At 47.5% G+C, this 27,882-nt stretch overlaps 1 protein-coding gene across 1 annotated transcript; it reads left to right on the plus strand.

Moving 5' to 3' along the window:
* Positions 1–27,757, plus strand: CCDC39 (coiled-coil domain 39 molecular ruler complex subunit). Its single transcript, XM_077348321.1, has 20 exons — positions 1–410; positions 782–901; positions 2,453–2,599; positions 3,537–3,695; positions 4,352–4,444; positions 4,690–4,818; positions 5,586–5,777; positions 7,263–7,366; positions 8,193–8,325; positions 10,321–10,515; positions 11,959–12,123; positions 13,250–13,387; positions 14,015–14,223; positions 17,077–17,200; positions 21,114–21,273; positions 22,572–22,678; positions 24,191–24,331; positions 24,497–24,676; positions 25,531–25,607; positions 27,436–27,757. The coding sequence occupies exons 1-20, from the start codon at positions 237–239 to the stop codon at positions 27,572–27,574; spliced, it is 2,886 nt and encodes a 961-aa protein (XP_077204436.1). The 5' UTR covers positions 1–236; the 3' UTR covers positions 27,575–27,757.
* Positions 27,758–27,882: the final 125 nt, after the last annotated feature.

A 27,882-nucleotide genomic window follows, 5' to 3' on the forward strand; every position in this document is an offset into this window, starting at 1 on the left:
AGTCTCCAGGCCTTTCGCAACGCAGAGCCGGCAACCCTCCGTATCGGGGCCGTGGCGACTCGAGCGCCCTCGTCAGGGCCGCCGTGGAACTGCAAGGCCAGCGCGCGCGCGGGGCGGTTGCCAGGGCCCGGGCCGGCCGTTGCCGGGGCAACCGGCGTCGCGGCTGGCGGCGTTGTGGTCGCGGGCGCCTCGGGCCCGACATCGGGGCGGCGGCGGCGGCCCTGCCGGGGGGCGACATGGACTCCGTGGGGAGCGGCAGCCGGAGCAACACCACCAGCGTCAGCAGCAGCAGCAGCGGCGGGGTCACGGGCTCCAGCGCCTCCGCCGCCTCGGTCCTGGCCGAGCTCGACTGGGACGATGGGTTCGCCATCCCCGTGGCCAACGAGGAAAACAAGAGGCTGGAGGAAAAGGCAAAGCCCGGGAGGGGGGGCGGGGGTCGGGGGGTCGGAGGAGGCGGGGGGCGGCCCCCCCCTGTCCCGAAAGGTCCCCCCCCCCAGCCCCTTCCACCGCGCCCTCCCTCCCTCCCTTGCACGCGAGGGCAGCAGGCTTAGGTTCGCATGTATTATGTACTTATAGGCCGCTTGTTTCCCCTGGTACGGATGGTACCTAAGGGCTACTCACCAAGCATTCTCCGGGGAGTCTCTTTTCTAACGCCATTTCATTTCCCAGGGAAAGTGTCGCCCTCAGTTTATGTTAAAAGCTGAGTGTGGGTTGTTTTTTTCTTCTTTTTTTAATGGCGTCAAAGTAATGTTTAAATTACCTTCCGTGTTTCGTTTCCCAGTTTCAGCGTATGGAAAAAGAAAGACTCAGCTTTGAAAATCAGGTGGCAGACTTTGAGGAGCGTATTGCGGCGATGACGGCACACTTGAAAAATGTCAAGCAGGAGTTTAATTTGACACAGGTATAGGGGTGAGAGGGCTGCTCTGCTGCAATGCATGTATCCCTAAGTACACGTGCGCATGGAGGACCAGATTGTTGCGCCTGTTCATTTATTTCCCACAGATTGTTGGCAAGGAGCTGCCTGAAACTGAAAGGGAGGACTAGATTTTTGCATCCATTTATTTCCCACAGACTGGTTGTTGTCTGTAGGATTTTGGTTCCAGGAACTGGAATAGATCTTTGACATCTGCAGTGGCTGGGCCACATGAAAAGCTGTTTCTGAGTTTTGGGGGGACCATTGGGAACTGCCTGGGATGATACAGCATTGCAGGGGGTGGGGGGTGACCTGAAAGTTGGTCATTCTAGTTGGGAGGGGGAAGGAGGAGAAATCACCCTCTCCTCTCTTCTGAGCTGTGCTGATAGAAGAGGGAGAAAGAGCCTTTTCTTTCCCACCCTCCTGTCTGCTGTGGCTTCCTGACTAGGGTTGCCAAGCTCCAGGAGGGGGCTGGAGCTTTCTCAGAATTACATGTGACCTACAGAAGTCAGTCCCTCAAGTGAAAATGGCTACTCTGGAGGTTAAACTCTATGACAGGGGTGGCCAAACTGCGGCTCTCCAGATGTCCACGGACTACAATTCTCACGAGCCCTTGCCAGCACCATGCCATCCCTGCTTTATGGCATTGTGCCCCCCTGTCCTCCCCAACCCCCATTGTCTCCACACACCACCCCCAAATCTCCATGAATTTCCCAATGTGGAGTTCTCCTGACCCACATGGCTATGGGGAACATGAGAAAAATGCGTAACCTCTGTGTATAGACTGCAGGATCCAACCTATAATACATAAGTATTCTGCATATTTTTCAAGCAAAGGAATATAATTTATTCTCTGGAAATACACAAACAATCTTTTAATCCTCCAAACTGAAAGATGTCCAGGAAACCTAAAGTGAGCTAATTAACTTGGTACGGGTATCTCAGAACAGGGGTGGCCAAACTGCATCAGTTGGCAGTGGCTCATGGTAATTGTAGTCCATGGACACCTGGAGAGCCACGGTTTGGCCACCTTGTCCTAGGAGATACTTGCCCTTAACATGATAACGCGTTTTAATTAACTGCTTAGATAATAACTTCATGAACTTCTATCATGTAGCAGCTAGCTTATCCAGAGCTGTTTTAATAGAGAGAAAAAAGCACATTGGCGTCAAGATAATTCTTATATCAGCTCAAGTCAATGAGCTTTGTGTTATAGTCATATTTCCTGGCTCAGACACAGAGTGGAAGAGGGACCCATTTAAATATTGGTAACTGTAGTCTTGTTCAGAGGGACTACAGAAAAATACATTTTTGTTTCACTTGACTAGCTAGCTATAGAAAACCACTTTGAGCGAGAACACTAGACCTATCATGCAAAACTCACATGGAAATCCTTAGCTGTGTACTTTATAACTTTACATCCATTTTTTTATCTCTCATTCCTTTTGTTGAGGAAATGAAACAAACACTAAAAGATGCCTCTTAATCTGCAGTGCTCATTAGCCTTGCAGAAATAATTAATTGACTTTCTCTCTTTAGTCTCTTTCCAGAGCCAGAAAGAATGAAATTGAAACCGAATTGCATTTTAAAGCCATTTCAGAGAGAGAACTGGGGCGCCTGAAGAGTGAGATTCAAAGGCTGGAGAATGAGATGGTTTCGTTAAGGGAGAAGAAGATTAGTCAAGAAGTAAGTTTCATTCGATTTTGGGAAAGTATCATTGCTTTGAATGGAATAGCTTTCTCCATCGCTCAAACTTTGTTTACTTGTCATCAGTTGTAACTTGCAACCGTCTGACATCCCCCTCGGCTGTTGGAGAACAGGTTCATGACTTATTTCATTTCCAAAGCAAAGGATACTGAAAGTAGGTGAAAGTTTCCTTTCCCCACACTGCCCATTGGGCCCATTAAAAGATATAATTCTACCTGTTACATGGATAACGTCATCTCTTTGTTTTGTTGTTGATGCGGGGTGTGTGTGTAAATCCTAAGTGTAACAAAGCATCGGATTCAACCCTTCATGACTTCCAAAATATAAAAGGCACAGAAGTGGTGAGGATTTGGGAGAAGCCTGTCTTTTTATCTGTCCTGGAAGAAGTAACATAGAATAAAAACGTAACAGTATTATGAATTTATGACCTCCGTCTTGCCAATTGCGGTCATTAATTGGGACCTGTTGCTCTGTGGCATAAGTCACTGCCTTGAGAGTAGAGACATCGACTTTAGAAGAATTTGGGATGGCTCTGAAGAGGAAGAAAAACAGAACAGCTGTTTGTGTACCCCACTTTTTACTCCCCGCAAGAGTCTCAAAGCGCCTTACAATGGCCTTTCCTTCCTCTCCGAACAAACACCTTGGGAGAGCTCTGAGACAACTGTGATGGGCCCAAGGTAATCCAACTGGCTGCATGTGGACAAGTGGGAAATCAAATCCAGTTTTCCAGATTAGATGCCCCTGCTCTTAACCACTAAACCAAGCCGACCGTGGGGAGCTGCAAGATATGTAAAGGTGATCTGAGCTCAGTTGAAGTGCTGAAGGGACAGTAAAGTCGCTATCAGGAGCCTTGTTATTCTCCTGTGTGCATGACTTTTGTACACCTTCCCCTCTTGTTTCCCCCTGACTTCGTTAGAACAGTGTCTTCAAATTGACTCAGAAGCTGGAAGCCTTAAGGTGCCAAATGAACTGGGACCAACAAGCATTGGAGGCTTGGCTAGAAGAGTCTGCTCGTAAAGACAACGATGCCTTGGTGATCCAGAAATACGCCCAGCAGGACGACAGCAAGTTAAGAGTAAGCGAATATTTTTTTCCCAGTGGGTAGCCGTGTGGGTCTGAAGCGACTGAACAGAGTTTGAGTTTGGTGGAACTTTGAAGATCAAACTATCCTTTATTCTAGGCCTGAGCTTTCGTGTGCAGATGCACTTCTTCAGATACAGTGTCACGAAGTGGAAGGGATCGGTTCATACTTACAGGCAGAGATTAGGAGATTAGTAGTATGGTTGTCCCCCAGCTGAACGAGGGATATAGATAGTGTTTTTCGCCTGCCGCCTTGATATTGATATTAATTGGATTTAATAGTTTTATTGAAGGAACTATGGGATTTTATTGTAATTTATTTTATTCTGTAAACTGCTGTGAGCCCAAGGGGAACGGCGGTATATAGACAGACAGACAGACAGACAGACAGACAGACAGACAGACAGACAGACAGACAGAGTGGGAGAGTAAAGGCACAGTCTCAGCTAATTGCTGTCAGCAATTGATTATGTATTTACTCATCACTCACCTACGTAGACCCCTTTATTGAACCCAAGATGTTTCCCATATAATTCAATCTCAAGTGAATACAAACAAATTCAAATTGCCGTGTTCCCCCCCCCCCCCTTTATCCTGGAATCTGTTAACCGTTTTCATTTAACAGCAGGTTTTGTCATCCTTTCAATTCAGGCACTCACTTTGAAGATTGAGATACTGACTGTCGACTGCAATCACAAGCGCAAAACTCTTGACAATGAGCTGACGGAAACCCTTGCCGCTCAGGTGGGTCCGTGGAGCAGCTGGGGATTCTACTTTGAGACCCGCATCTTGGCCATTTGCCATTGACAGCAGAGTCTTTCCATTGGTGGTTTCGGGGACGGGGGAGGCAGGGACTGCAGACAGCCACGTCACACCCTGTTCTGTTGGAGAGCTTCAGCAGGAGAGTGGGGCTGGACAATTCTGTTCCGTGAGCTTGCAGATTTTGGGGTACACGCGCTCCATTGTTTGGGTTCCATTTCTCGTTACAGATCGAGTTGGATAAGGCAGCTGAAGATTTCCGCAGGGTTCACCACGAGCGGCAAGAACTTATCAGACAGTGGGAAAATACCATAGAGCAAATGCAGAAAAGAGATCAAGAAATAGATCATTGTGGCTTGGTAAACCTTTTTCTTGGATGTGGGCTACTTGCAGTGCACATGGGCTTCTGAGTCGCAAGCTATTGTACATACATCCTTTGACTCATTGGCTTCCAGTCTGGGTGTTAATTAATATCTAGATTTTCCTTTATGACATGATAGCCCTCTTTAAGTATTTGAAAGGTAGTCACTTGGAGGAGGGCAGGATGCTGTTTCTGCTGGCTGCAGAGGAGAGGACACGCAATAATGGGTTTAAACTTCAAGTACAACGATATAGGCTAGATATCAGGAAAAAATTTTTCACAGTCAGAGTAGTTCAGCAGTGGAATAGGCTGCCTAAGGAGGTGGTGAGCTCCCCCTCACTGGCAGTCTTCAAGCAAAGGTTGGATACACACTTTTCTTGGATGCTTTAGGATGCTTAGGGCTGATCCTGCGTTGAGCAGGGGGTTGGACTAGATGGCCTGTATGGCCCCTTCCAACTCTATTTCTATGATCCTGCGTTGAGCAGGGGGTTGGACTAGATGGCCTGTATGGCCCCTCCCAACTCTATGATTCTATGATTCTATGATCCTGCGTTGAGCAGGGGGTTGGACTAGATGGCCTGTATGGCCCCTCCCAACTCTATGATTCTATGATCCTGCGTTGAGCAGGGGGTTGGACTAGATGGCCTGTAGGGCCCCTCCCAACTCTATGATTCTATGATTTATGGTGCATCTTGGCACTCAGGTTGGCAGTGGATTGATCGGGTGGGTTGCTTAAGAACCATGTGCATCCTTTTCTGCACCTAGCTGTTAGCCCAGGCCAGGCGAGCGACACGAGCCAAGGAAAGCGTGCTTAAGGACAAGGTCCAGTTTCTGGCAAATGAGAGCGGCAACAACATGGAGTACGAGAAGAGAATCGGCATAGCCGATCGGCAGGCTGCCAAGCTGAGGCTAGACTACCAAAAAGAGGAGGCTAATCGGAACCAGCTGCAGGACGAGGTAATCTGAACAGTAGCTCAACCCGTGTAGGAAAGATTCTTTCTGCAACCTTTCAGTTTAGAGTCCCACTGGAACAAAATGACCACTTGTAATAAACACAGATGCAAATCCTGAGCAAGTGACTGTTGCAATGTGAGAAAAGGCTGGAGAACCTGGGATTGTTCAGTTTAGGAAAAAAGATGACTGGGGTGGGGTGGGGGTGGGGGGCATGATGGAGGTTTATAGTGTTATATGCACGGGGCGGAGACAGCTGACAAAAAAAAATTCCCCCTTCTCAAAATACTAGACCTTGAGGGCATCAAATGAAGCTGATGGGTAGTAGATTCAGAACGGACACAAATAAATACAGTATTTGCTGGCGTATAAGACTACTTTTTCCCCCTGAAAAACATGCCTCCAAGTGGGGGGGTCGTCCTATACGCCGGGTGCACTTCAGTTGGGATAGACATAGCTGCCCATAGTACTGTATTTTGAGTGGAAATGTTGGGGGGTCGTATTATACGCCCAGTCGTCTTATACGCCGGCAAATACAGTACTTATTTACTCAGCAAGTGATTAAAATGTGGAATTCGCTGCTAGAGGATTTAGTGAGGGCCACAGGAATAAACAGATTTAAAAGGGGATTAGGTAGATTCATGGAGAATAGGTGACTAAAGGGAGCCCTCACATTCAGGGGCAGTCAACCCTTCAAACCCAGGGCCAGGAGGCAACGTCATGGGAGAGTCATGTCCTTCATCCCGTGTTGTTGGCCCTCCATAGAAGCTGGTTGGCCACTGTGTGGACAGGATGCTGGACTAGATGGACCACTGGTCTGATCCAACAGGGCTCTTCTGATGTTCGTATTGGGGAAGGCCTCACCCACTGTGCCCTGTTGTTGGCCCTGTAGAAGAACTGGCTGGCCATTGTGTGAGGCAGGATGTTGGACTAGACAGACCACTGATCTGATCCAGCAGGTCTCTTCTGATGGTCTTATGCAGGCCTCGGCATTTCTACCCTCCAGAGGAACTGATTGGCCACTGTGTGGGACAGGATGCTGGACTAGATGGACCAATGGTCTGACCCAGCAGTGCTCTCCTGATGTTCTTTATGAAAGTCTTGGCCTCTCTGCCCTGTTGTTGGCCCTCCAGAGGAATTTGTTGGCCACTACATGAGACAGGATGCTGGACTAGATAACCACTGGACAGATCCAGCAGGGCCCATCTCATGTTTGTCTGAAGGCCTTGGCCTCTCTGCCCTGCTTGTTGTCCCTCCAGAGGAACTGATTGGCCACTGTGTGGACAGGATGCTGGACTAGATGGACCACTGGTCTGACCCAGCAGGGCTCTTCTGGTGTTCTTATGTTCTTAACCTTAAGAAATGAAGAAATTGTTTAAAAAATGGCAGTGACATCCTTGCAATGGCCACAAGGACCTTGTCATGTCTAGTTCAGCCCTGTGTGGGAATAAACGCCCTTGTATTTCATGTCTTTTCCAAACTAATATTCAGCTGGATACACTGAAAGCCACTGTGGACGGGACCGCCTCTGAACTCGAACTGATGAGATCCTCTGTAGCTAGCCTGAAGAAGGAACTCCAGGAGAAAACGCTCAGGTAGGTATTGTCAAAGGGAAGCTCACTTCTCTCCGCCTGCTCTGCCCTCCCCGGCAGTCATGAGGAAAGGGGAGGGGGACGCTAGGTGACCTTGGAGACAGAATGGGTTAAAATATCACAGAGAAGTCAATAGAATTTTTTTCATTGGCACATTTACCAGCAGTTTGTCTGCAAAGCATGTGTGGCATCTCTTGTCATTTAATTTATTGAGCTTGTCACATGGGCTACACGACAGTGGTTTTTTTTTGGCTGCTGTGTGATTGTGGGGAAAGGAGGTCGGTCTTGGATCCAACCTATTACATGAACACACCTGATGCTGCCTTATACTGAAGCAGAGCATTGGTCCATCAAGTTCTACTCAGACTAGCTTTCTGGGGTCTCTGGAGGAGGTCTTATCAATCACCTCTTGCCTTATCTGTATAGCTGGAGATGTCGAGGATTGAACCTGGGACCTTCTGCATGCCAAGCCAACATTCTGCCACTGAGCCAGGTCCCCTCCCCATAAAAGTATTGTGTAGTTTTGGCTCTCCGTGTGCAGTATGGCAGAGACTCGGCAGGATCAGATAGTCTGACTTAATACTTTTTGTCTATTTTTGTCACTTAAAAAAAAAAAGATAGAAACCACAGATTAAATTTTGGCTGCTTACTAGCTAAGAAATATTCAAAATGGTCACAGTTGCTTCTTATAGTACGTTGGGTTAGATTGTGTGTATCTGTTCTACTAATAACATCTTCTACCAGTGCAGGGCCCTCCAGATGGGAGGATTCAGGTTCATATGCTTTGGGCACAACATGTGTTGAAATCACCCCTTAAACCTTCTTTTAGGCTAAACTTCATCAAGGACCAGAACGAGAGCCTTTCCAAGAAGCTGAAATCTGTGGCGGACCATGCGCTGACGTCAGAAGAGAAGGCCGTCAGGATGGAAGAGATGCTGAAAGAGAAGGAGAGACTCAACAAGGTGGGGAGGATCTTGGGTGCGTTGCAGCTGAAGTCTGGTGGCTGAAGGGAGGGTGGGCTTTCAGATCCTTTAACCCAGGGGTAGTCAACCTGTGGTCCTCCAGATGTCCATGGACTACAATTCCCATGAGCCCCTGCCAGCGTTTGCTGGCAGGGGCTCACGGGAATTGTAGTCCATGGACATCTGGAGGACCACAGGTTTACTACCTGGCAGGGGCTCGTGGCAATTGTAGTCCATGGACATCTGGAGGACCACAGGTTGAATACCCCTGCTTTAACCAACTGGCTGAAGCTCTGCTCAGTAGGGGGAAAATGTTTTAGAGAGAACATCCCTTTCTAGTTTTCCAGTTTGGGTCATCTTACGCTCAGATCTTAAGTGCCTTTAAACCTGCTCGGAGCCCAGAATTTGCAAAATGTGGATTGCCAATTGTGAATTTCTTTAATTTATTTTTTCAAAGCTGCGGCAATGCCCATGATCCAGCCTGCCTTCAGATTGAGTTAGATTATCCTTAAAACTCTTATTAGGGTGGCTAAGTCATTAGCAGAGCTTCTTTCCTTCCACAGAAGACAGGGTCCCCCCGAGCAGAGAGTAGCGTGGCAGCTCCACTGCCCCAGGGCGATGGCTTCACTGGGATGAACCGCTCTCGAACAATGCGCGTGGCGTGTTAGTCATAAGCAGGCTTCCCATCAAAATTAGCCACGCGCGTCTGTTTGCCACATCTGTTAATTTGCCATGAAAAGATGCGGGCAAGGAATAATGCTTTCCAAAATCCCATTCTTTCCATTTGGGTTTCCTCTCCCCAGTGGCCAGCCCCTTCCCCCCTCCCAGTATCCATCGAGAAGCAGAGTCATGGGGACTGAATTGTATTTAACACTGTGCTTTAAGTGCTCTTTGATTGGTTCTGATAAGTTTATTAGGAATTTAGAAGGGATAAATGTGATCCCTTTCAGTCAAAGTGAATTACATACCCTTTGATTCAGTAGTTTCACAGTAACGGCTACATTGCTATGGCTGATGGATAGATGACGATTTTAAATGCGTCTACCAGGTGGTTAAAGGCCATGGCCAGCGTGGGTGACGGCCCATTCAGGGAAAACTGAGAATCAGCTGCTGAGAGGGAGGAATGAGTCTAGAACAGGGGTGCTCAAACTGTGGCCCTCCAGATGTTTATGGATTACAATTCCCATGAGCCTCTGCCAGCAAATCCTGGCAGGGGCTCATGGGAATTTTAGTCCATGGACATCTGGAGGGCCACAGTTTGACCACCCCTGATCTAGGAGATGATGGCCCAGCTTTTGGGAGATAAAGGGATGACAGGATGGAGATCTCAGGGAAAGAGTTTACATGAGCATATATGGAATCAGATCCTTAAGAACATAAGAAGAGCCCTGCTGGATCAGACCAGCGGTCTGTTGAATCCATCCGATCCAGGATCTTGTCTCACATAGTGGCCAACTAGTTTCTTTAGATGTTCTGCTACAGAGCACAGAGGCCAAGGCCTTCCCCTGATGTTACCTTCTGGTACTGAACATGGAGGTTCCCTGCAGTCTTCATGGCAACTAGCCACTGATAGACCTTTCACATCACCTTCTGCCTGATCCTTTCAACTGGAGTTGCTGGGGATTGAACCTGAGACCATCAGCATGCCAGGTAGATGCTCAGTCACTGATCCATAGGCCCTACCTTGGCTTGTGTACCTGAGGAGGAGAGGACAAATTGTTGGAAAAATGATTGTTTCTTCTTTTTTCACTTTCCTTCCCAATCTTTTCAGTATGAAAGGTTAGGTAAGGGAGCAATTAATTTGGAATTGTTTGGGTAGATGCGTAAATTAGTTCACGCTGCGTAGTGGCAGTGCCATCCAAGATGACCCAATAACTAAACTGCTGTTCCAGTTAAAATCACAATACCATCTAATCAGGACATTGTCAGGACCAGAAGGAAGGTATGTAAAGCATCCTATTTTGCACCACTGACCTGGGACTTGAATTCCAACAGGAAAAAGAAACACTGGCCAAGCAGATGCGAGAGGCACATTTCAAGAAAAACCAGGAGTTACAGGAACTGAAAGAAAGAGAGAAGGGCCTCATCGCTGAAATCGAAGGAAGTCGGGGACTGCTGAGAAACCTCCGCAGCCGGTTAGGCCGACTGGATTCAGATACTCTTAAGCAACAAGAAATCATGTATTCTCAGGCAAGACAATAACATCTCAATGTGTGTGTTTGTTTGTGTCTGCATAGAGCTGAACAATTGTTGCATAGAGTTGCCTCTAGATCTCACGGTGACCATTTCAGGTGACCAAACTTTGGCTTTTCAGATCTCCGTGTACTAGTGTTGTCATGAGCCCATCTCATGCTGGCAGGGGCTCATGCTGATTGTAGTTCGTGGACATCCGGAGAGCGACAGTTTGGCCACCCATGTCCTGCACTGTCTCCAGTCAGTGGCAGAACTCTGCACGAGTGACTCTCCAAACAACTAGCTTAAAGTTTCACAGCCAAAGGTTCTGCCATTAGTCACTCACCTGAGTTCCAAACCAGGCCTTGAGAGCCAAGGTGGAAGCTCTGAGAATTCCCAGAAAGGTGAATGTCCTGTCTGTAAGCGCAAATTTTCAAAAGAATAACCGAAAAGCACAAACTCCACAACGTCCTCTGGCTGTGTCTTCCGGTATCTATACTTTGTTTTATCATAGAATCATAGAGTTGGAAGGGACCTCCTGGGTCATCTAGTCATTCTTATTAAAATCCTTGTTATGTTTACAAATCAGGTGTCCCTTTTATGAAAATCCTCTCCCTCACCAGGACTCCCAGAGCCTGGCTCACATATCAGTGTGTGGCACTAAATAAAGTAAGCCCTTGTAAGTGCATGTTGTAAGATGTTCACAGGAACATCTTGGAGGACCCACATCCAGCCTGTGCTGAGGCAGCTGCATTGGTTTCCAGTTGCTGCCTGGATACGGTTGCATAAGCCACACTAGTATTTATTTCTGAATCAATGCAATTCTACCCTTTATATTGTAATGTCTGCTTACCTGAAAGTATCACTCATTTCAGCATAGCCCTTTTCCGAAAAGAAAAAAAATCCATTGACATGGAAGTGAATGTCCTTAGGGAGTTTGCTTCCAAGTTTATACCATTGGGTCATGTGTTTCCCAAATCAGCTTTTTTCATTTTTTTGCTCTAGCTTCTCTGAACCGTGGCTGCTTCAGGGTAAATCTTTGAAGCGATACAAGAGACGAACATGCTTAAATCCTGTTATTTGCTAATGGGATTTGTATGCCTAACTCCTATGGACCACTTTGAAAAATCTACCCTTTCTATCATCATCTACTGGTAGCGGTAAGATTGCTACTCAGCCGTAAGCTTCCCTAGAGCGGACTCTAGCAGGGCCGGGGATGTTTTGTTGTCTCTCCAGAAGATTACTCGTGAGCAGCATTACCCACCGGCCATTTCAAGGCAGCCTACAAACGAGAAGGCCTACAGGCCCGGAACAATTGTCAAACAACAATCAGTTAATTAGGTGCCTGTCCTAAAGCAAAAGAATTTTTGTGTCAACTTTTTTTTTTTAGCACTTGCTGAAATTGTTTCCTTCCCGTCCCCTCTCCTAATTGTATTTCTTGCTTCCAAATATTTTTAACAGGATTTCTATATTCAGCAAGTGGAGCGCAGGCTGTCACGCTTGAAGGGGGAGCTTAACACAGATGAGAGGCAAATGTTAGAAGCCAAACTCGAGGAACTTACAAAGATTGCCGATGAGAAGAAACAAGCGTGCAATGTTTTGCAAGCCCAGCAGAAGAAACTTCAGGTACTGTGGCTGTCGATTCTTATGTCAGTGTCTCTAAAGACTTTGACTGATTTGTAACTGCCCTGATCTGGGTAGCCCAGGCTATCTGTCATGATCTCATTGGCTCTTGGAAGCTGACAGGATCTGTGTTGGCAGCATCCTGCCGTGGTGTTTGCTGAATGCATGCTTTGTATTCTCATGCTCTCTGTGGGAGTGGGGATGGAGCAGTTGCTTGGTGCACTTGGCAGTGGTAGGGAGTATGGTGTTGTTTATAGTTTCACTTCAATATCTGTGTATCATAGAATCAAAGAGTTGGAAGGGGCCATACAGGCCATAGAATCATAGAGTTGGAAGGGGCTACACAGGCCATAGAATCATAGAATCATAGAGTTGGAAGGGGCCATACAGGCCATAGAATCATAGAATCATAGAGTTGGAAGGGGCCACACAGGCCATCTAGTCCAACCCCCTGCTCAACGCAGGATCAGCCCAGAACATCCTAAAGCATCCAAGAAAAGTGTGTCTCCAACCTTTGCTTGAAGACTGCCAGTGAGCAGTGTAGGCTCGTGTTGGGAGGAGAGGAAGCACCAGTGCTATGTGCAGAGCACTGTCCCTGGAGCCAAGGAGTCTGGCGGTTGGGTTTGCACTTGGGAATACCAAATGTGCCTGGGAAAGTGGGGAGGTTACCTCCTGAAGTTGGGTGGCAGGATGTGACCTGGAGGTGAAGCCGATGGGGAACATATCGATATGTATAGGTATTAAATTTAGGAACTCAAAAGTTGAGCTATAAATCAATATAAAATTTTAACCATTATTTATTAAACTGCTCCGATATTAGGTTAAAAACAAAGTAAAAACTATATTAAAAAACTATACAGGTCCAACTGCACGTGAAAAGACCAAACGCGTTTCGAACCTACTGGGTCTTCCTCAGTGGTTGTATTGAAGAATGCTTTCTTATCTAAAACCAATTATGAAGTATTAGCTGGGTGGTCAAGGGAAATCTGTTAGGTGTAGCCCCCCAAAATACTGCAGGGGAGTCCACTGGGGAGTCAGCTGTGGACTGGTGATGCCATATTGTAAAGCACAGCTAACAACAGAACAGTGTTCTTGTGTGACCTCATAGCCCTTTCCATTTTCCTTCCAGAGCGATATTCACTTTATCAAGTTGGCCATGAATAAGACTGGAGAAGAGATGGCTGGTCTGAATACCAGAGTGGACGAACTGAACCTTTTCACTGACAAATCGGAGAAGTTGCTAAAAAAAGCCAGAGTAGATAAGCAGGTAAGATGAGGATTCCCCACCGCTCCACCCCCATTAACCCAGATCCTTCCTTGTCTAAAGAAGAGTTAAACCATCAGGGATGAACTATTATTTATCTCTGTGCTTCTTCCGCATGTGAGGAGGGCGGGGCTTTCATATAAGCCACTCCCCTATGTGAGGGGGTGGAGCCTGCTTATAAGCCTCTCCTTCAGGACTTCCCATTGGCTGAGAAGGTCAGCTCTCCTGTGCCACATTTGAAAGAGAGGGAGTGGCATTCCTGGGTGAAATACAGCCACAAATAAATTCCTCCTCCTTTTGCATTGTCAGGGGTGATTGGTGCAGCTCTCAGACTGCGTTGTAGTGATAGCTGTTGTAGTAGCTGGCATCTCCTGGGATGGTGCAAGAAACCATGGGGCGCACTTCTGAGACTGCATGCTTCCTTACCAGTGGCCCTGAACCAGTGCTACACCCCCTGGGCAGGAGCTTGATGGGTTTTTGTGTGGTCTGATGCACCCTGCGCAAAAATCCCAATGCTACCATCGGGTGTTCTTTCCGAGATCAAATTAGTCAGCTGTCACAAAAGCTACATTGAATAAGATGCTGGCTTTAGTGCAAGAAAAAATCTTTCCCTTTTTCTGTCCACCGAAGGATTTGATGATTGAAGATAACCTCCTGAAGCTGGAACTGAAGCGGGTCAGGAGCATGCTGTACAACAAGGCGGGGAAAGTTCTGTCTCTTGAGAAACGCAAGCAGCAGCTAAAAACCGCAATGGAAGAAAGGATGGCGGAGATCAAAGTTCACAAGGCAATGCTTGAGAGCCAGGTCAGGATTGCTGAGCAGGAGCGTCAGACAATGAGGTAATGGCCTTGTGCGTGAACTCTGGGATGCTGGGTACGCATGTCTGTGCAATGACAACAACAGGAATCTGCCCCGATTGCTGAGCTGGTTTTATATTTGCTGCTTCACCTATCTCACGGTGACCATTTCAGGAGCCCAAACATGCCTTGAAATTAATTCACAACCATACAAATCTACCTCCGACTGAGACTGACCATTGATGCACCAAGGTCAATACTGGCCAGTCAGTGGCTCTCCAGAGTCTAGGCTGAGGTCTTCCCCATGCCTTACGTCCTGGTCCTTCTCATTGGAGATGCTGGCAGTAGATCCCGGGACCTTCTGCATGCCAAGTGAGTGCTTTGCCACAAGGAATTCCAACCTCTTGGTGGAGCCTAGAAATCTCCCGGAATTATAACTGCTCTTTAGACTTCAGAGACCACTTTTCCTGGAGAAAAGGTCCGCTGTGGCATTATGCCCTCCCGAGTCTCTCCCCTTCCTGGGCTCCAGGAATTTTCCAGCGAGGAGTTGGCAACCCTGTCTGCTACTGGGCCCCTGCCCTGCAGTCCACTTCTCACAGAGCTTCCCTGTCGCTGGTCTTGCCCAGCCCGCTTCCCCCTGGAGTCCTTGTTCTGAGAAGGGCACAGGGGTTCTCCTTAATGTTCTGACACTGAGAAGAGCTACACTTGAGTCCAACAGCACAGGATTTTTGAGGTAGAAGCTTTCGAGAGAGTCAAAGCTCACCTTGTCAGAGACCTCTGTCTCCTGGAATCTTACACCCCCACCCAGAAAAATTCTTGTTGGTTTCTAAGGTGCGCTGGACTCAAATCTAGCAGTTCCGCTGCAGATTATGGAAGCATTCTGACTCTTGTTACAGTTTAAGACGGTCAGTTTGTTTTATCCAAATGTGAAAGTGCTTCTGCCGTTTCTGTCCTTAATGCTAATTGCCCACGAGGTACCTGCAAATAATAAAGTCCTCTTTCAGCGTCCCAGGTGACCTTACCTCGCTGCCACCCAAATTCATGCTTGGGACCTCCTCCTTTGAGAACGGCATCTGCTCCCCCGCGTTTCTCTATTGGAGGTCCGCTAAGATGATCTCCACAGCTAGCAAAAGTGGGTCCGAGAACGTCCTTGCTAGAGAAACGAACACAAAATGCTGGGGGAGCAACCACAACGGCCTGTTTTCGACAACTTCTCGGTACAGCGGGGGGGCTAAACCCAACTGGGAAATGAGCACTCGCCCAGCGGATTTGGCAGCCTTTCCTTCCCCGCCCCCTTCTTCCATCCACAGCCCACGCTACAGGAAATTAGAGTGATTTAGTGTGACTGGAGCTTAACCTCTCACCGAGCAGGCAGACGCTGTGTTTTTCCTTTGATAATTACGTGACTAATTGGCACTTGCATATAATTTGATTTGGGGTTGTTTCCCGCTGTTGCTTATTCTCTTCTAGCGGTGGCAGTGTTAAGATACAATCAGCAGGGGGCAGCTCTTGCAGCTGGAAGGCTGAAGTGACAAAGCATTCCGTGTTTTGGTGAGGCTCCTTGGCTGGCTGCTCCCCGCGAGGCGAGGAGTCATCCTGTTTCGCAACCTTCCGTGCGGGATGCGAGAGAGCCCCAAATGGGGGAGGAGCAGGTGCCAAGAGTAGGAAGGGCGCGTCGGCAGGCCGGGAGCCCAGGGGCCTGGTCATTGGCAGGAAGAGAGGCGAGGCCTCCGCCCTGGGAAACATCACAAATCAGTAACATGGAGGGTTGCAAACTGTCCCCTTAGGAGGCTAGAATAAACCCTCCCATTGCTGACCTCTCCTTCCGCCCAGAATTACAACTGCTGTCCAGATGGCAAAGATCCCGTGGAGAAAATGGCTGCTTTGGTGGGTGGACTCTGCAGCATTGTACCCTGCTGAAGTCCCTCCCCTTTCCAAACTGCACCCTCTCTGGACTGTACCTCCCTGTCTCCAGGAATTGCCCATCCCAGAGATGGCAACCTTAAGATCTTCAGTTCGGCTGGAGAAAATGGTTGGAGGCTGGACTCTGTGGTCCTGTAGCCTCCTAAGGTCCCTCCCCAGGCTCCGTCTCCAAAATCTCCTGGTGTTTCTAGACCTGGAGTCAGCAATCCTAATATTGATCGGTATTCTTGGCGACCCTGACTGGGCAGAAAAATGGGGTATAAATGTTTATAGTGTTTAATAAGAGGGACTTGGGAACGTTCAGCCTGGAGAAGAGGAGGTTGAGTCTGGTAGTCTTCAAGCAGTGGCTAGACAGCTACTTATCATGAATGCTTTAGGCTGATCCTGCATTGGGTGAGGGGTTGGACTAGATGGCCTGCATGGCTCCTTCCATTATTCTAAATAATACATCATGCATAAGATTGTGCCACCTACCAGGGGTCATTTATAAGATAGTTACCTTTATGGACCTTTGATACTAATAGACCCAAATTATATGGCTTAAATTATAAAGTGTATAAGGTATATAAAATATAAGAATTAGGTAGTGGGTCGAAGTCTTCGTTTGTATCCCTGAAAAAAAAACAATTAAGAAATAAGTTTACCGAGGAATTACCGAGCAAGGAAAATACGAAAACAAGGGTTTTTGTCATCACCAGTTTGGAAATTTCTTTCTGTTTATTCATCTTCGGCTGACGGGTCGTCTCTGCTTGCACTTACCAGGATCCAGCATGTCTCCCTCCTGTTTAGCTGTCTGCATCTTTCCCCCCAAATAATACCTACCCCACTGAAGGAGAATGAACCATCTCCCAGTTGGTTTGAACAGAAATCCAGCACCCGTGTCCCCTTTCAGTGGCCCACCTCACGCTTCGAGAGCTCCAGTTCTTTTTCCCCCTCCCCAGCAGATTTACTTCCCATTTCTTTCTCAATCAGCACCGAGTTTCATGAGCGATTAAGCAAAATCGATAAACTGAAGAGCAGGTACGAGATCATCACCATCGTCATGATGCCCCCAGAAGGAGAAGAGGAGAAGAGTCAAGTCTATTATGTCATCAAGGTAACTTTCCCGCCCTGGTGCCGCTCAGCAGCTTGACAGCTCCCTGTAGTGTCTTCTGCTTTCTCTCCTGATTTGACCTTTAGTTGCTCCAATCACACCCCATCGTGACATAGCCGCAGTGTGTATATGGCAAGGTCCTAACCCCCGCACCATGCTTCTGTACTTGTCCAAACTGGGCCCCTCTGCATCAGCAGAGCAGCAGGGACTTTATGGAGTTTGAAGTGAGGATCAGCCCCTTTGAGCTTCCTCTGAGCTTTTATGGCCCAGGCTAGCTGGATCGCATCGGATCACGGAAGCAGGGTTGGCTATGACTAGCGTTCAGATGGGAGACCTCCAAGGAAGACCAGGGTGATGACACGGAGGCAGGCAAGGGCAAACCACCTCTGAACATCTCTCACCTTGAAAAACCTGCAGCAGGGGCAGATGTCCATGGACTACAATTCCCATGAATCCCTGCCAGCGTATGTAGAATTGTAGTCCATGGACATCTGGAGGGCCGCAGTTTGTTTACCCCTGACCTACAGGGTCGCCAAACATCTCCTGTGACTTTCTGGCACTTCCCACTGTCAAGGCTGCAGGAGGGTGCTTTGTCCTCTAACAGGGCCCTTTGGAAGTAATCAGGATGTAGAATTATTTCTGCCCTACCTAGGAGTCTAGAGCCTCTTGTGGTAAGGCAGCAGACATGCAGTCTGAAAGCTGTATCAATTTCACTGGAGATGGGCTAGTGGTGAAGGAGATTGCAGAAGAGCATGCAGTCAATGGAGGAAGGGAGGTCATGGTGGGATGGCATCAGAGTTGCAAGGTAATATAGGGGCAGCCTCTTGTGGTACAGAGTGGTAAGGCAGTGACATGCTGTCTGAAGCTGTGTGCCCATGAGGCTGGGAGTTTGAGCAGCCAGCTCAAGGTTGACTCAGCCTTCCATCCTTCCGAGGTCAGTAAAATGAGTACCCAGCTTGCTGGGGGGTAAACGGTAATGACTGGGGAAGGCACTGGCAAACCACCCCTTATTGAGTCTGTCATGAAAATGCTAGAGGACGTCACCCCAAGGGTCAGACATGACCGGTGCTTGCACAGGGGATACCTTTACCCTTACCTAGGAGTCTAACAGAAAAAAGAGAGAGCCTATCCCAGGCTATCAAAATCAGTATACAATATTTATACAATGCTCCTTAATGAGATATTAAATCCAACATCAAAATGCATCTTGTGTCTATTTTAATAACGAAGCAACCAGAACGGACTCTGGATTTGTGCCATTTTCAATGCTGAACTTTCATCAGTGGTTGTTTCCTCCTATGATGTGTTTCCAATATTTCAATATTCATCCAACTCAAAGTTGTAGTATGAACTCTACTGATATAATGTCGGCCTTCAGCTCACAGGTATGGGAGAGCTTTGTCAAGAGGCCACTCCCCAGAGTCTTGTCACTTCATTTCCAAAGAGTGGCCTGCATTGAGGCATTACATACAGGACGTGAAAGAGAACTCCTTATGTGTGAAACTCTGGGGGTGTATATTGTGATTTAAATTATATTAGATAATAGGAGGCAAGTAAAATTGCTCTGGAGGCTGTTCTTCCTGATTTATCGTCCTGAACTGGATCTGATCCCTCTTGTCTACCCCCATTATCCCATTCAGGTTCTCTAGCCCTGAGTCTGTGCTCTCGCTCCAGCTTTTGTGACACGTCTTGTTTAGCTGGGCCCGGGCCCTGCTGATTGGGCCCTGGCTCCAGATCCCCCTGTCCGTCATTCTACAAAGGTGTTTCAGAAAGTGTGTGGCACTTTGCTCCCGGTTTATTGTTTCCATTTCTTCTTTCCCGTTGAATAGGCTTGGAAACACCAAATTAATCTCTTGCTGAAGCACAGGTTGAGTAATTGTTGTCCTTCCCACTTCCTCTGTTTGGCAGCCTCCTGGGGAGCCTCACAAACTTTCCAGAATTGCCTGCTTTTCAGGCCGCAAGCAAATTTTATGAAGGGTTGTAATCAGTTTGCGAGGAAAGCCCTGTTGCTCTGCACAGTCCTTTTCAAGCTTAAGAATGCGTGCAGGTGATTGACAGAAACATCTGATTGCTGAGGCAGGTACCCCACAGCTCAGAATATTAGCCCTGCTGCTTTGCATAAGCCTTGTAGGCACGACCTGTGACCTTGCAATCAGATGGAGACCTTGGACTGAACTGCAGCCATCCTTTGAACTACTGCATATTTCATACATGTGTGTATGTGTGTGTGAGAGAGAGGGGTGTGTGTAGTAGAGGTGAAGAATATTGGCAAATCATTTCTAGAGCTTATTCTTTAATTGCCAACTTCCAAAGGAACTTCCACTGGGACGGACGGCACTTTTAAATGTTTAAAAGTGCTGAGTAAACAGAAAAGGACAGTGAAGGGTTAATCTTCACAGAGCCAACAGGCTGTTCCAAGAGATCAAGATCTGATTGGGTAGCAACAGCTGTGTAGAGAATTGGATGCTGAGGAGAATTCAGTCCAATTTCAGCCCATGATAAGAAGAGTCAAGTGCTGCCATATTTGAAATTCAACCCTGACTGAGAGTGGTTTAACATAGACAGGAGAACTGGGGAAAGTTGGCAAGGAAGTTTGGAAAGTAGGGCCAAGGAAAGGAGTAAAAAAGGTAGTTAGCTCTGAAGACTGCAGAGATACCTGGTCTGCTGGGGTTAGAAATTGCCTTTGGAGACTTGAGGGCCAGCTTGGTATAGTGGCTAAGAACGGTGGCCTCTAATCTGGAGAACTGGGTTTGATTCTTCACTCCTCCACATGCAGCCAGTTGGGTAACCTAGGGCACTCACAGTTCTCTCACTGCTCTCACAGTCTCACCTACCTCACTGGGTGCCTGTTGTGGGGAGAGGAAGGGTACGTGATTGGAGGCCACTTGGAGACTCCTTTGGGTAATAAAAAGTGGGGTTCAAAAACCCAGCTTTTCTTAAGAACCTGTTAAAAATTAAGACAAGTACTGACAAGAGAAGGGGTTGGAGTACTGGAAAGAGTGTAGCAGCCTTCTGGAAATCAAAATAATTGGAGACTATTCAAAGAAAGTGTACCACTAGGGTGGTAACTTGGACTTAGAATCATAGAGTTGGAAGGGACCTACTGGGTCACCTAGTCCAACCCCCTGCACGATGCAGGACTCTCACAACCCTCTCACTCATCCACTGTCACCTGCCACCCCCTTGAGCCTTCACAGAATCAGCCTCTCTGTCAGATGGCTGTCCAGCTTCTGTTTAAAAATCTCCAAAGATGGAGAACCCACCACCTCCTGAAGAAGCCTGTTCCACTGAGAAACCGCTCTAACTGTCAGGAACTTCTTCTGGATGTTTAGACGGAATTTCTTTTGAATTAATTTCATCCCATTTGTTCTGGTCTGTCCCTCTGGGGCAAGAGAGAACAATTCTGCTCCATACTCTACACAGTAGCCTTTTAAATACTTGAAGATGGTTATCAGATCCCCTCTCAGTCGTCTCCTCTCCAGGCTAAACAGACCAAGCTCCCCCAACCGTTCTTCATACGTCTTGGTCTCCAAACCCCTCACCATCTTTGTTGCCCTCCTCTGGACATGCTCCAGTTTGTCAACATCCCTCTTCAACTGGGGTGCCCAAAACTGAACACAGTATTCCAACTGAGGCCGAACCAGAGCAGAGCACAGCGGTACCATCGCCTCCCGTGATCTGGACACCATATTCCATTTGACATAATTAAATCTCTATGATTCGTTTGGATTCAAAGATGAACTTGTAAAGCACCTTTCTACTGAGCAAGATTTTGATTTAAAACAATAATGCATCGCTTAGGAAGCAGTGGCCTCTAATTGCCCGCGTCTCCCCTCTTTTGCACATTTCTTATTAACAGATAACCCAGCTGATACACCTGCCCACAATATTGCGTCTCGTTTGATTTCATTTTAAGGCTGCTCAGGAAAAGGAGGATCTGCAGCGCGAAGGGGATGCTTTGGACGCCAAGATCCAGCAGGCTGAAAAGGAGTGCGCTGCCCTGAGGAACACCCTGCATGTGCTGAATAACTGCAATAGCAACTACCGCAACTCCTTAATGAAAGTCACTGAGAACAGTAAGCAGGGTGTTGGGATGGCCATTGTGGGGCGGTTTGGAATGGCAGAGCAGATCTGGGGCAATAGAGAGCAAGGCATTTTTTTGTTCTCTTAGCTGTTCAATCCAGTCTCTAGCCCACTTTCGGGACAGACCCCCCCCCCCACTGTAGCTCACGCCATTGCACCAGGAGACAGGCTGTGGGGCCCTCAGGATCAAACTATAAAAAAGAAGACACACGCAAGGGAAGAAGAATGGAAAGAAGGGGCAGAGATCAGTCTGACAGCTGGAACTGATAGGCAGCTGGACCAGGCTGATTTTGCCAAGGTAATTGTTCTTGGATGAAAGCAGGTGAGCTCCCTGTAGCCCTTATTCCTCTGGCGCCCCTGCCTTCTCCCTTCTCTTCTGCAAGCACTCAACAGCCAGAGTTATTTCTGGCAAGGGGGGGGGGGAAGGAAACTGTCTTGGATCCCTTGGTAATTCCATGTCAACCTTCTAGAGTCAGTACAGGAAGACCAGATGTAGTGTAGTGCAGTCGATAAAGTGTTGGCCATGGAATCATGAGTCCAAGCCCCCGCTCTGCTGTGAATGGCCTTGGCCAAGTCACTCTTATAATGAACACAGCCTTCCTCAACGGATTGATGGAAGGACAAGGGAGGAGGTTTTGGAATAAGGGAAAGAAGTGGGGTAAAGGGGCAAGAGAAAGAGCCAGCTTAGTGTAGCGATTAAGCAGCAGCTTCTAATCTGGTGAGTCGGGTTTGATTCCCCACTCCTCCACATGCAGCCAGCTGGGTGACCTTGGGCCAGTCAGAGTCCTGTTAGCGCTCTGTAGTCATCTCCGTTCCTTTGTTCCTCAGCATTAAAGTACTGTTTGCACAGAGTTCTGGAGAAAGCATGTGTCTCTCCTGCTGGCTTTTACTGTAGTCCTGCTGCCTTTGTAACTGGGAGGAATCAGTCCACTCTGGGCTCGTGCATACACCATGCTGGCTACCCCTTGGCCATGGTGGAGAGATGAGCAGCATTACCTGTGCACTAGCTGTGTGGTCAGTCCATGGCATCCTGGCATCACCACCCAGATGAGGGAGATGTTCTGAACGGTGAGTGGAAAGCACCATTCCACTCATCTTGCAGTGGCACACGTCTCCACCCCTAAGGAGTTCTCTTCCAAAAGAACCTGTGTATGAATGCGGATTCTGAAGGACCTCTTTTTGAAATACACCCATCCTGTTGGACAAGAACAGAGAGCCAGGCGGCCTTTTGTTAATCCGGGGCGCATGCAGCCCTGTCCAAGATCAAACCCTCAGTCAAAGTCTTTTACAGGTGAAGAGTATGAAGAAAAGCTGCAACTGGAGAAAGAGAAAAGAGCTGCAGATGAGAAATTCAGATACAAGCGAAGGCAGATCAAGGAGCTCCAGGAAGATATCCAGGTAGAGCAGTGGTTCTCAACCTGGGGGTCGAACGACCCTTTCACAGAGGTCACGGCAGGGAAAGCAGCTTGGCTGCGTGGGGGGGGGGGGTTGCCATCCACACAACGACCTTGCGGGGTAGATCGAGATAAGAGTGTTCGTCTGTCTAGAACAGCGGAAAAGAGCAAGATCGGCATGGTGGGACAAGAGGCAGAACTGAACTGAGAAACCCCGGAAAAAAACCAATTTATATACATTCATGAACAATGGATCTTCACGCCATTGGCCAGTTTTGGTTTAATTTCTGTGCAAGAACCCTTGCATAATTTTATGTTTGGGGGGGGTCCCCACAACACGAGGAACTGTATTCAAGGGTCACGGCATTAGGAGGGTTGAGAACCACTGAGGTAGAAGCTTCTGGTTCCATCCGGGTGTGACGGTGCTTGCCTAATCCGTCTCCATATTTATACTTTGGGGAGGGGGGGGATGACACTGCCGTCATCTCCACCTTCTCTCTCTCCCTTTGAAGACGCTCTCTTGCTCAAACCAAGCGGGATTTACTAAAGCCATAGGTATGAGGAAAGAATAAATAGCACGTTTTCCCCAGCGCTCATCCAACGTTGAGGGCATTTGGATTCGGTTTCTATGAGTGCAGTTTCATTGCCCTCTACTCTTAACCCTTTTCTTTTCGGTGCAACTCAAGTTTGAAAATGAACAGGCAAAATGCACACTAAGTGAAGCTGAATACAAGAAGATGGAAAGTAGATTTTCAAAACGGGAATCTGACCGTCTCAATCTGTTGTTAGGCGGTGCAGGACTTAAGGGTGGGGGCTCTTTTCTTGCTCACAGGTGATCTGCTGGAGGACAAGATGAGTGTGTGTGGGTGTCCAGACAGCATCCTGCTTCCCCCCCTAATAACCACACAACCATGTCATTGACTTCTGCTGTGTACTCCTCATACATTGGTCTTTCAGATCAGGACGCCCCTCTGTCACTGTGTCCTAGGGTTACCCATTCCAGGTTGGGCAATTCCTGGAGACACTGAGTAAAGCCTGAGGAGGGTGGGGTTTGAAGAAGGGACAGATGTCAGCAGGTGATCATGCTACAGAATCCACCTTCTGAAGTAGCCCTTTTCTCCAGGGGAACTCTTCTTTGATCATCTGGAGATCAGATGTGATTCCACATCTCCATCTTCCTCCTAGAGGAGAGCAACATCACCGTGTACAGCAGGGGGTGGCCAGACTGTGGCTCTCCAGATGTCTGCGGACTACAATTCCCATGAGCCCCTGCCAGCGCATGCCCCATGCTGGGGTCATCATGAGTCAACTGCAAGTTGATGGCATTTTATACACATGCACAGTTTCTGTTCTTATTTCCCTTAGGGGCATCAGGTTGTAGTTATTTTACAAAGAAGGAAAGGACTACCGATAAAACCTCAAATGTATACTTGCCTTTTCTCGTCCACTTTATTTTATAAACACATTTAAAAAGCCGTTTCAAACAAGTTTATATATGAAATTGTTATTTTTCCAGTCTATGCAAAACACTCTGGATAACCTTTTAAAAGAGGAAGCTTTCTGCATAGAAAAATCCAAGGAGAAAAATGAAGCTGTTTTACAATTGACCAAAGACGTAGAAAGCCAGAAGCCTAAACTGGAACGGGTCGTAAAACAGGTTGGTTGAAATTAATACAGAACAGGTTCAGCTTTGTCTGAAACTATGGCCTTTCAGAATTAGAGGCCACCACTGTGAGCTTCTGATAAAGTGTGTGTGATATAAAAATGTATTTACAATGTTTTTATTAAACAAAGCTGTTTTAACTATTTCACGCTAATAAAGGTTTCCCGGTTATCCAGAGACATTCGCTCATTAAAGAATACAGAGTCAGAAACACTGGAAGAACAAGATATCGATTACCGGGAGCTGAAAGAGTTCAGCAAGTCCATTGACAAAATGCTGCTCGATATTTCGGACGCAAATCCAGAGTTAAACACATTCTTGCGCATGTATTTTGAACAGGTACCGTTTCTTGCTCGTTTGAGATTCCTCATAGACACTGGTTTGAGACTAGCACACTGAATGGAGTTGGGGCGCAGAATGGACCCCAATCCCGGTTTCCTGTGCTGCTCAGGAATTAGAGCTGGGCCCCACCCTGCCTTTTAAAGCCTCTCGGCACCTTCAGAACTCTGACATAGGCTGGTGCAGCACAACCACAACCAGACGAGGCAGAGCCACGTACACAACCAGAGGAAGTTGAGGGGTAAAAAAATATACAACAGGAGAGAGGAGTGAGAGAATAAAACCAATACTGCGATGGCAGCTGTTGCCAAAGCAACGTTTTTAAAATCAGATCACCAGTGGTCAGCGAGGAACCCTGCTGGGCAAGAGGCCCCCCTGACCTCACCATCTGAAGGTGGCGAGCAAGGAAAGATGTCTTCTGCAAGCAGCACAGCACCCAAGGGCGCCACACCCTTGGGAGCCCTTGAACTATAGCGAGAGGCAGCACAGGAGGAAACCAGCTGAAGCCACTTGTCATAGGGAGGGAGGGGGCCCCTTCCTACTCTGTTATTCAGGCTTCCCTTCTAGGGATGTGCGATTCGGCAGCCGAAGCGGCCGTTCCCCCACTGCCGATTCGGCGCCGACTGCTATGGGCTGGAACGGCCGCTTCGGCTGCCGAATCGCACAACCCTAGAGATGCAGAAGACCCATTCCATAAACTCATTCTGTTCACACTTCCTTAGATCCAACCCGGCGAACTTATTTCCCAGATTTGCACATACAAAATCCCACCCCACAGACAACATTTTTGCTCACTTCTGCTGGCGGCCTGCGGCATTCCGCCATTCTCGTTTTATTTTTGTTTTCACTTTCAGAGTGACTTGAACTTCCCTACAGCTTCTTGCCATCTTAGTTCTCGCTCTTCGGGTCACAGCTCATCGTCCTCGAGCGTGTAAGTGTTTCGGAAGTGGCGGGAAATAATAATAGTAATAATAGTAATAATAATTATAAATGTTTCTCGGGGAACAGCACACCAAGCCCTGAGCCATGTTTTGGACAAGTTACATGGCAAAAGGGAATGCCGCAGAAACTTGCAAATTTGGCTGGGAATTAAAAGTTGGTTTGTGGTGGTGGGCAGTTTGAATCAGGCGGTTTCACTTTTGAGTTACCAAGGAATGTATTATGCTTCAACTGGAGGAAGAGGCCTAATCTAGTTTCCATCCTTTCTTCAAGATATAGAGCAGGGATCCACATCTTTGTTGACCATTTGGGCACATCTGGAATTCTGACATAATCCAGCAGTCCATTAGAAGCTTTGCTGGGCCAATACTCTTCCAAAAAACGCTTGGCGGGCACCAGAAAAGGTGTCAGTGGGCACCATGTTGCCCACAGCCAATTCATTGGGGACCCTTGCTGTAGAGCTAGCTGGGCAGTTCCATTCATCCCACTTGGATTTTCAGCGAGAAACACACAGTAGCTGGGATGCCACTTAGATTTCCATCAGAGGACAGGCTTTACTCATTTCTGCTCCCACTGGAGACCTCAGTTCCATTATAGGGGAGGGTTTTTGCAGGCAGTTTCAGCTGGTGGAGGAAGGAATCAGCAAAAATTGCTCCTCACCCCAACTGCTGGTAAAATCTAGGCAAGAGCCAACCCATTATAACAAAACCTTTATTTTGCATTGCCTGGAAAGGGCTCATTTGGAAGGGAATTCTAGTTTGGTTTGCTGTTGTGTTCCAGCATAACCACTCCCTAAGTTCCCCAAAAGGCAGGGTCACAGACTCGCCAACCTACGGGGCGCTATAAATCTTCAGCAGTTAGGCATCAAACCAAAGCAGTCTACACAGGGGGAGTGTCAAAATTTGATCAGAAAATTCACCCAAGTAGGAGTTCATCATTCGATTATAAGGAGCCTTCTGAATTTAATGGTGGGGGAGCTCTGAACCATCTTTCCTTGACAAATTTAAGGGTTTGGTCATGAGAATATGGGTCATACTGCTTTGTGGATGAGTATGTGAGTACAAGTTAGAAGTGCTCCTTGTACGAGAATGATAGCAAACGTCAGCAACTGATGAACACTTTTCATCATAATGGCTTCTAAAGACATCCCATCATTCCTCCATGGCCTTTCTGTAGTCCCTTTCCCTTGTCTTTCTCTGTACTGCCACAATCCCTTCCTCATGAAGAAGTGAGCTGTAATTTGCCAGCATATACCCCCTTGGGCAGGCTTTCTCAACCAGGGTTTTGTGAAACCCTGGGGTTTCTTGACCGCCCTGGAAGGGTTTCCCAAATGGGTGGAAGTTAATTTCTTAAGATGCTTTTAAAATGTGTTAAACAATAACCAGGTTATATGACTATATAGGGTAATGTCAGTCTTTCCTCCCCCCCCCCATGAACATGATAGGCCTGGAGGGGGTGGGGAGGGGAGGGGCTCTGGGTGTGTTTGCACCACTTCTGGGGTTTCTCGAAGCCTGAAGAATGTTTCAGGGGGTTCTCAATGGTAAAAAAAGTTGAGAAAGGCTGGCCCAGGGTTTTAAGAATCGTGTTCTGTATGTCCATGGGATTGGCATGGTATTTCAGAGGCCACTTGCAGGGAAGCTCATATTTTGAAGAGGCTGGAATCAGGACCCAAAGTTAGGGCTGGGCTGTCTGGGTTTAAATGGTCATTTTCCTTGATGTACTTCAAAACAAGCAGGTTTTGTTGTATGCTGAGATTAGTCTGACTTTCAGCTTCCTGATTATTGCTTGCATGATCCTTTTTCTTCTTTTTTGCCTTTTAGCTCCCCAAAGAGCTCTGCCTCATCTGCTAGTCAACAGCACCTTAAAGTTGTCTCTTTGACTTTGCCCTCTGCGGTGTCTTCACGCCCATCAACCCGAAGCAGCAGCTCCGGCAGCCCTCACAGCAGGACCCCCAAGTAGCGTTCAGGGCTGCATCGGAAGGAATGTGTTATAATTTAGAGAGTTTAGGAGTTAGAGCGTAGGTTTTACTTAGATATGTTTCTGTTAAGCTGTAGTAGGTTTTCTCTTCATAGGTAAGTAGGTGAAAGTTACCGTTGGGCTATGTTGAACAAACTAGACATTAATAAAAGTCTTAAATGAGAAGGCAGAATTGTATGTATTTTGTACATTTTGTCACTTGTTACCCTAAGATTTTGTAAATAATGGCCACATGCAGACAGTAAACCTTGACAGGAGGGGAGGGAATGCCTAACATAGAAGCCTGGGTC

The sequence above is a fragment of the Paroedura picta genome, chromosome 8 (genome assembly GCF_049243985.1).
Source record: "Paroedura picta isolate Pp20150507F chromosome 8, Ppicta_v3.0, whole genome shotgun sequence".
NCBI lineage: Eukaryota > Metazoa > Chordata > Lepidosauria > Squamata > Gekkonidae > Paroedura > Paroedura picta.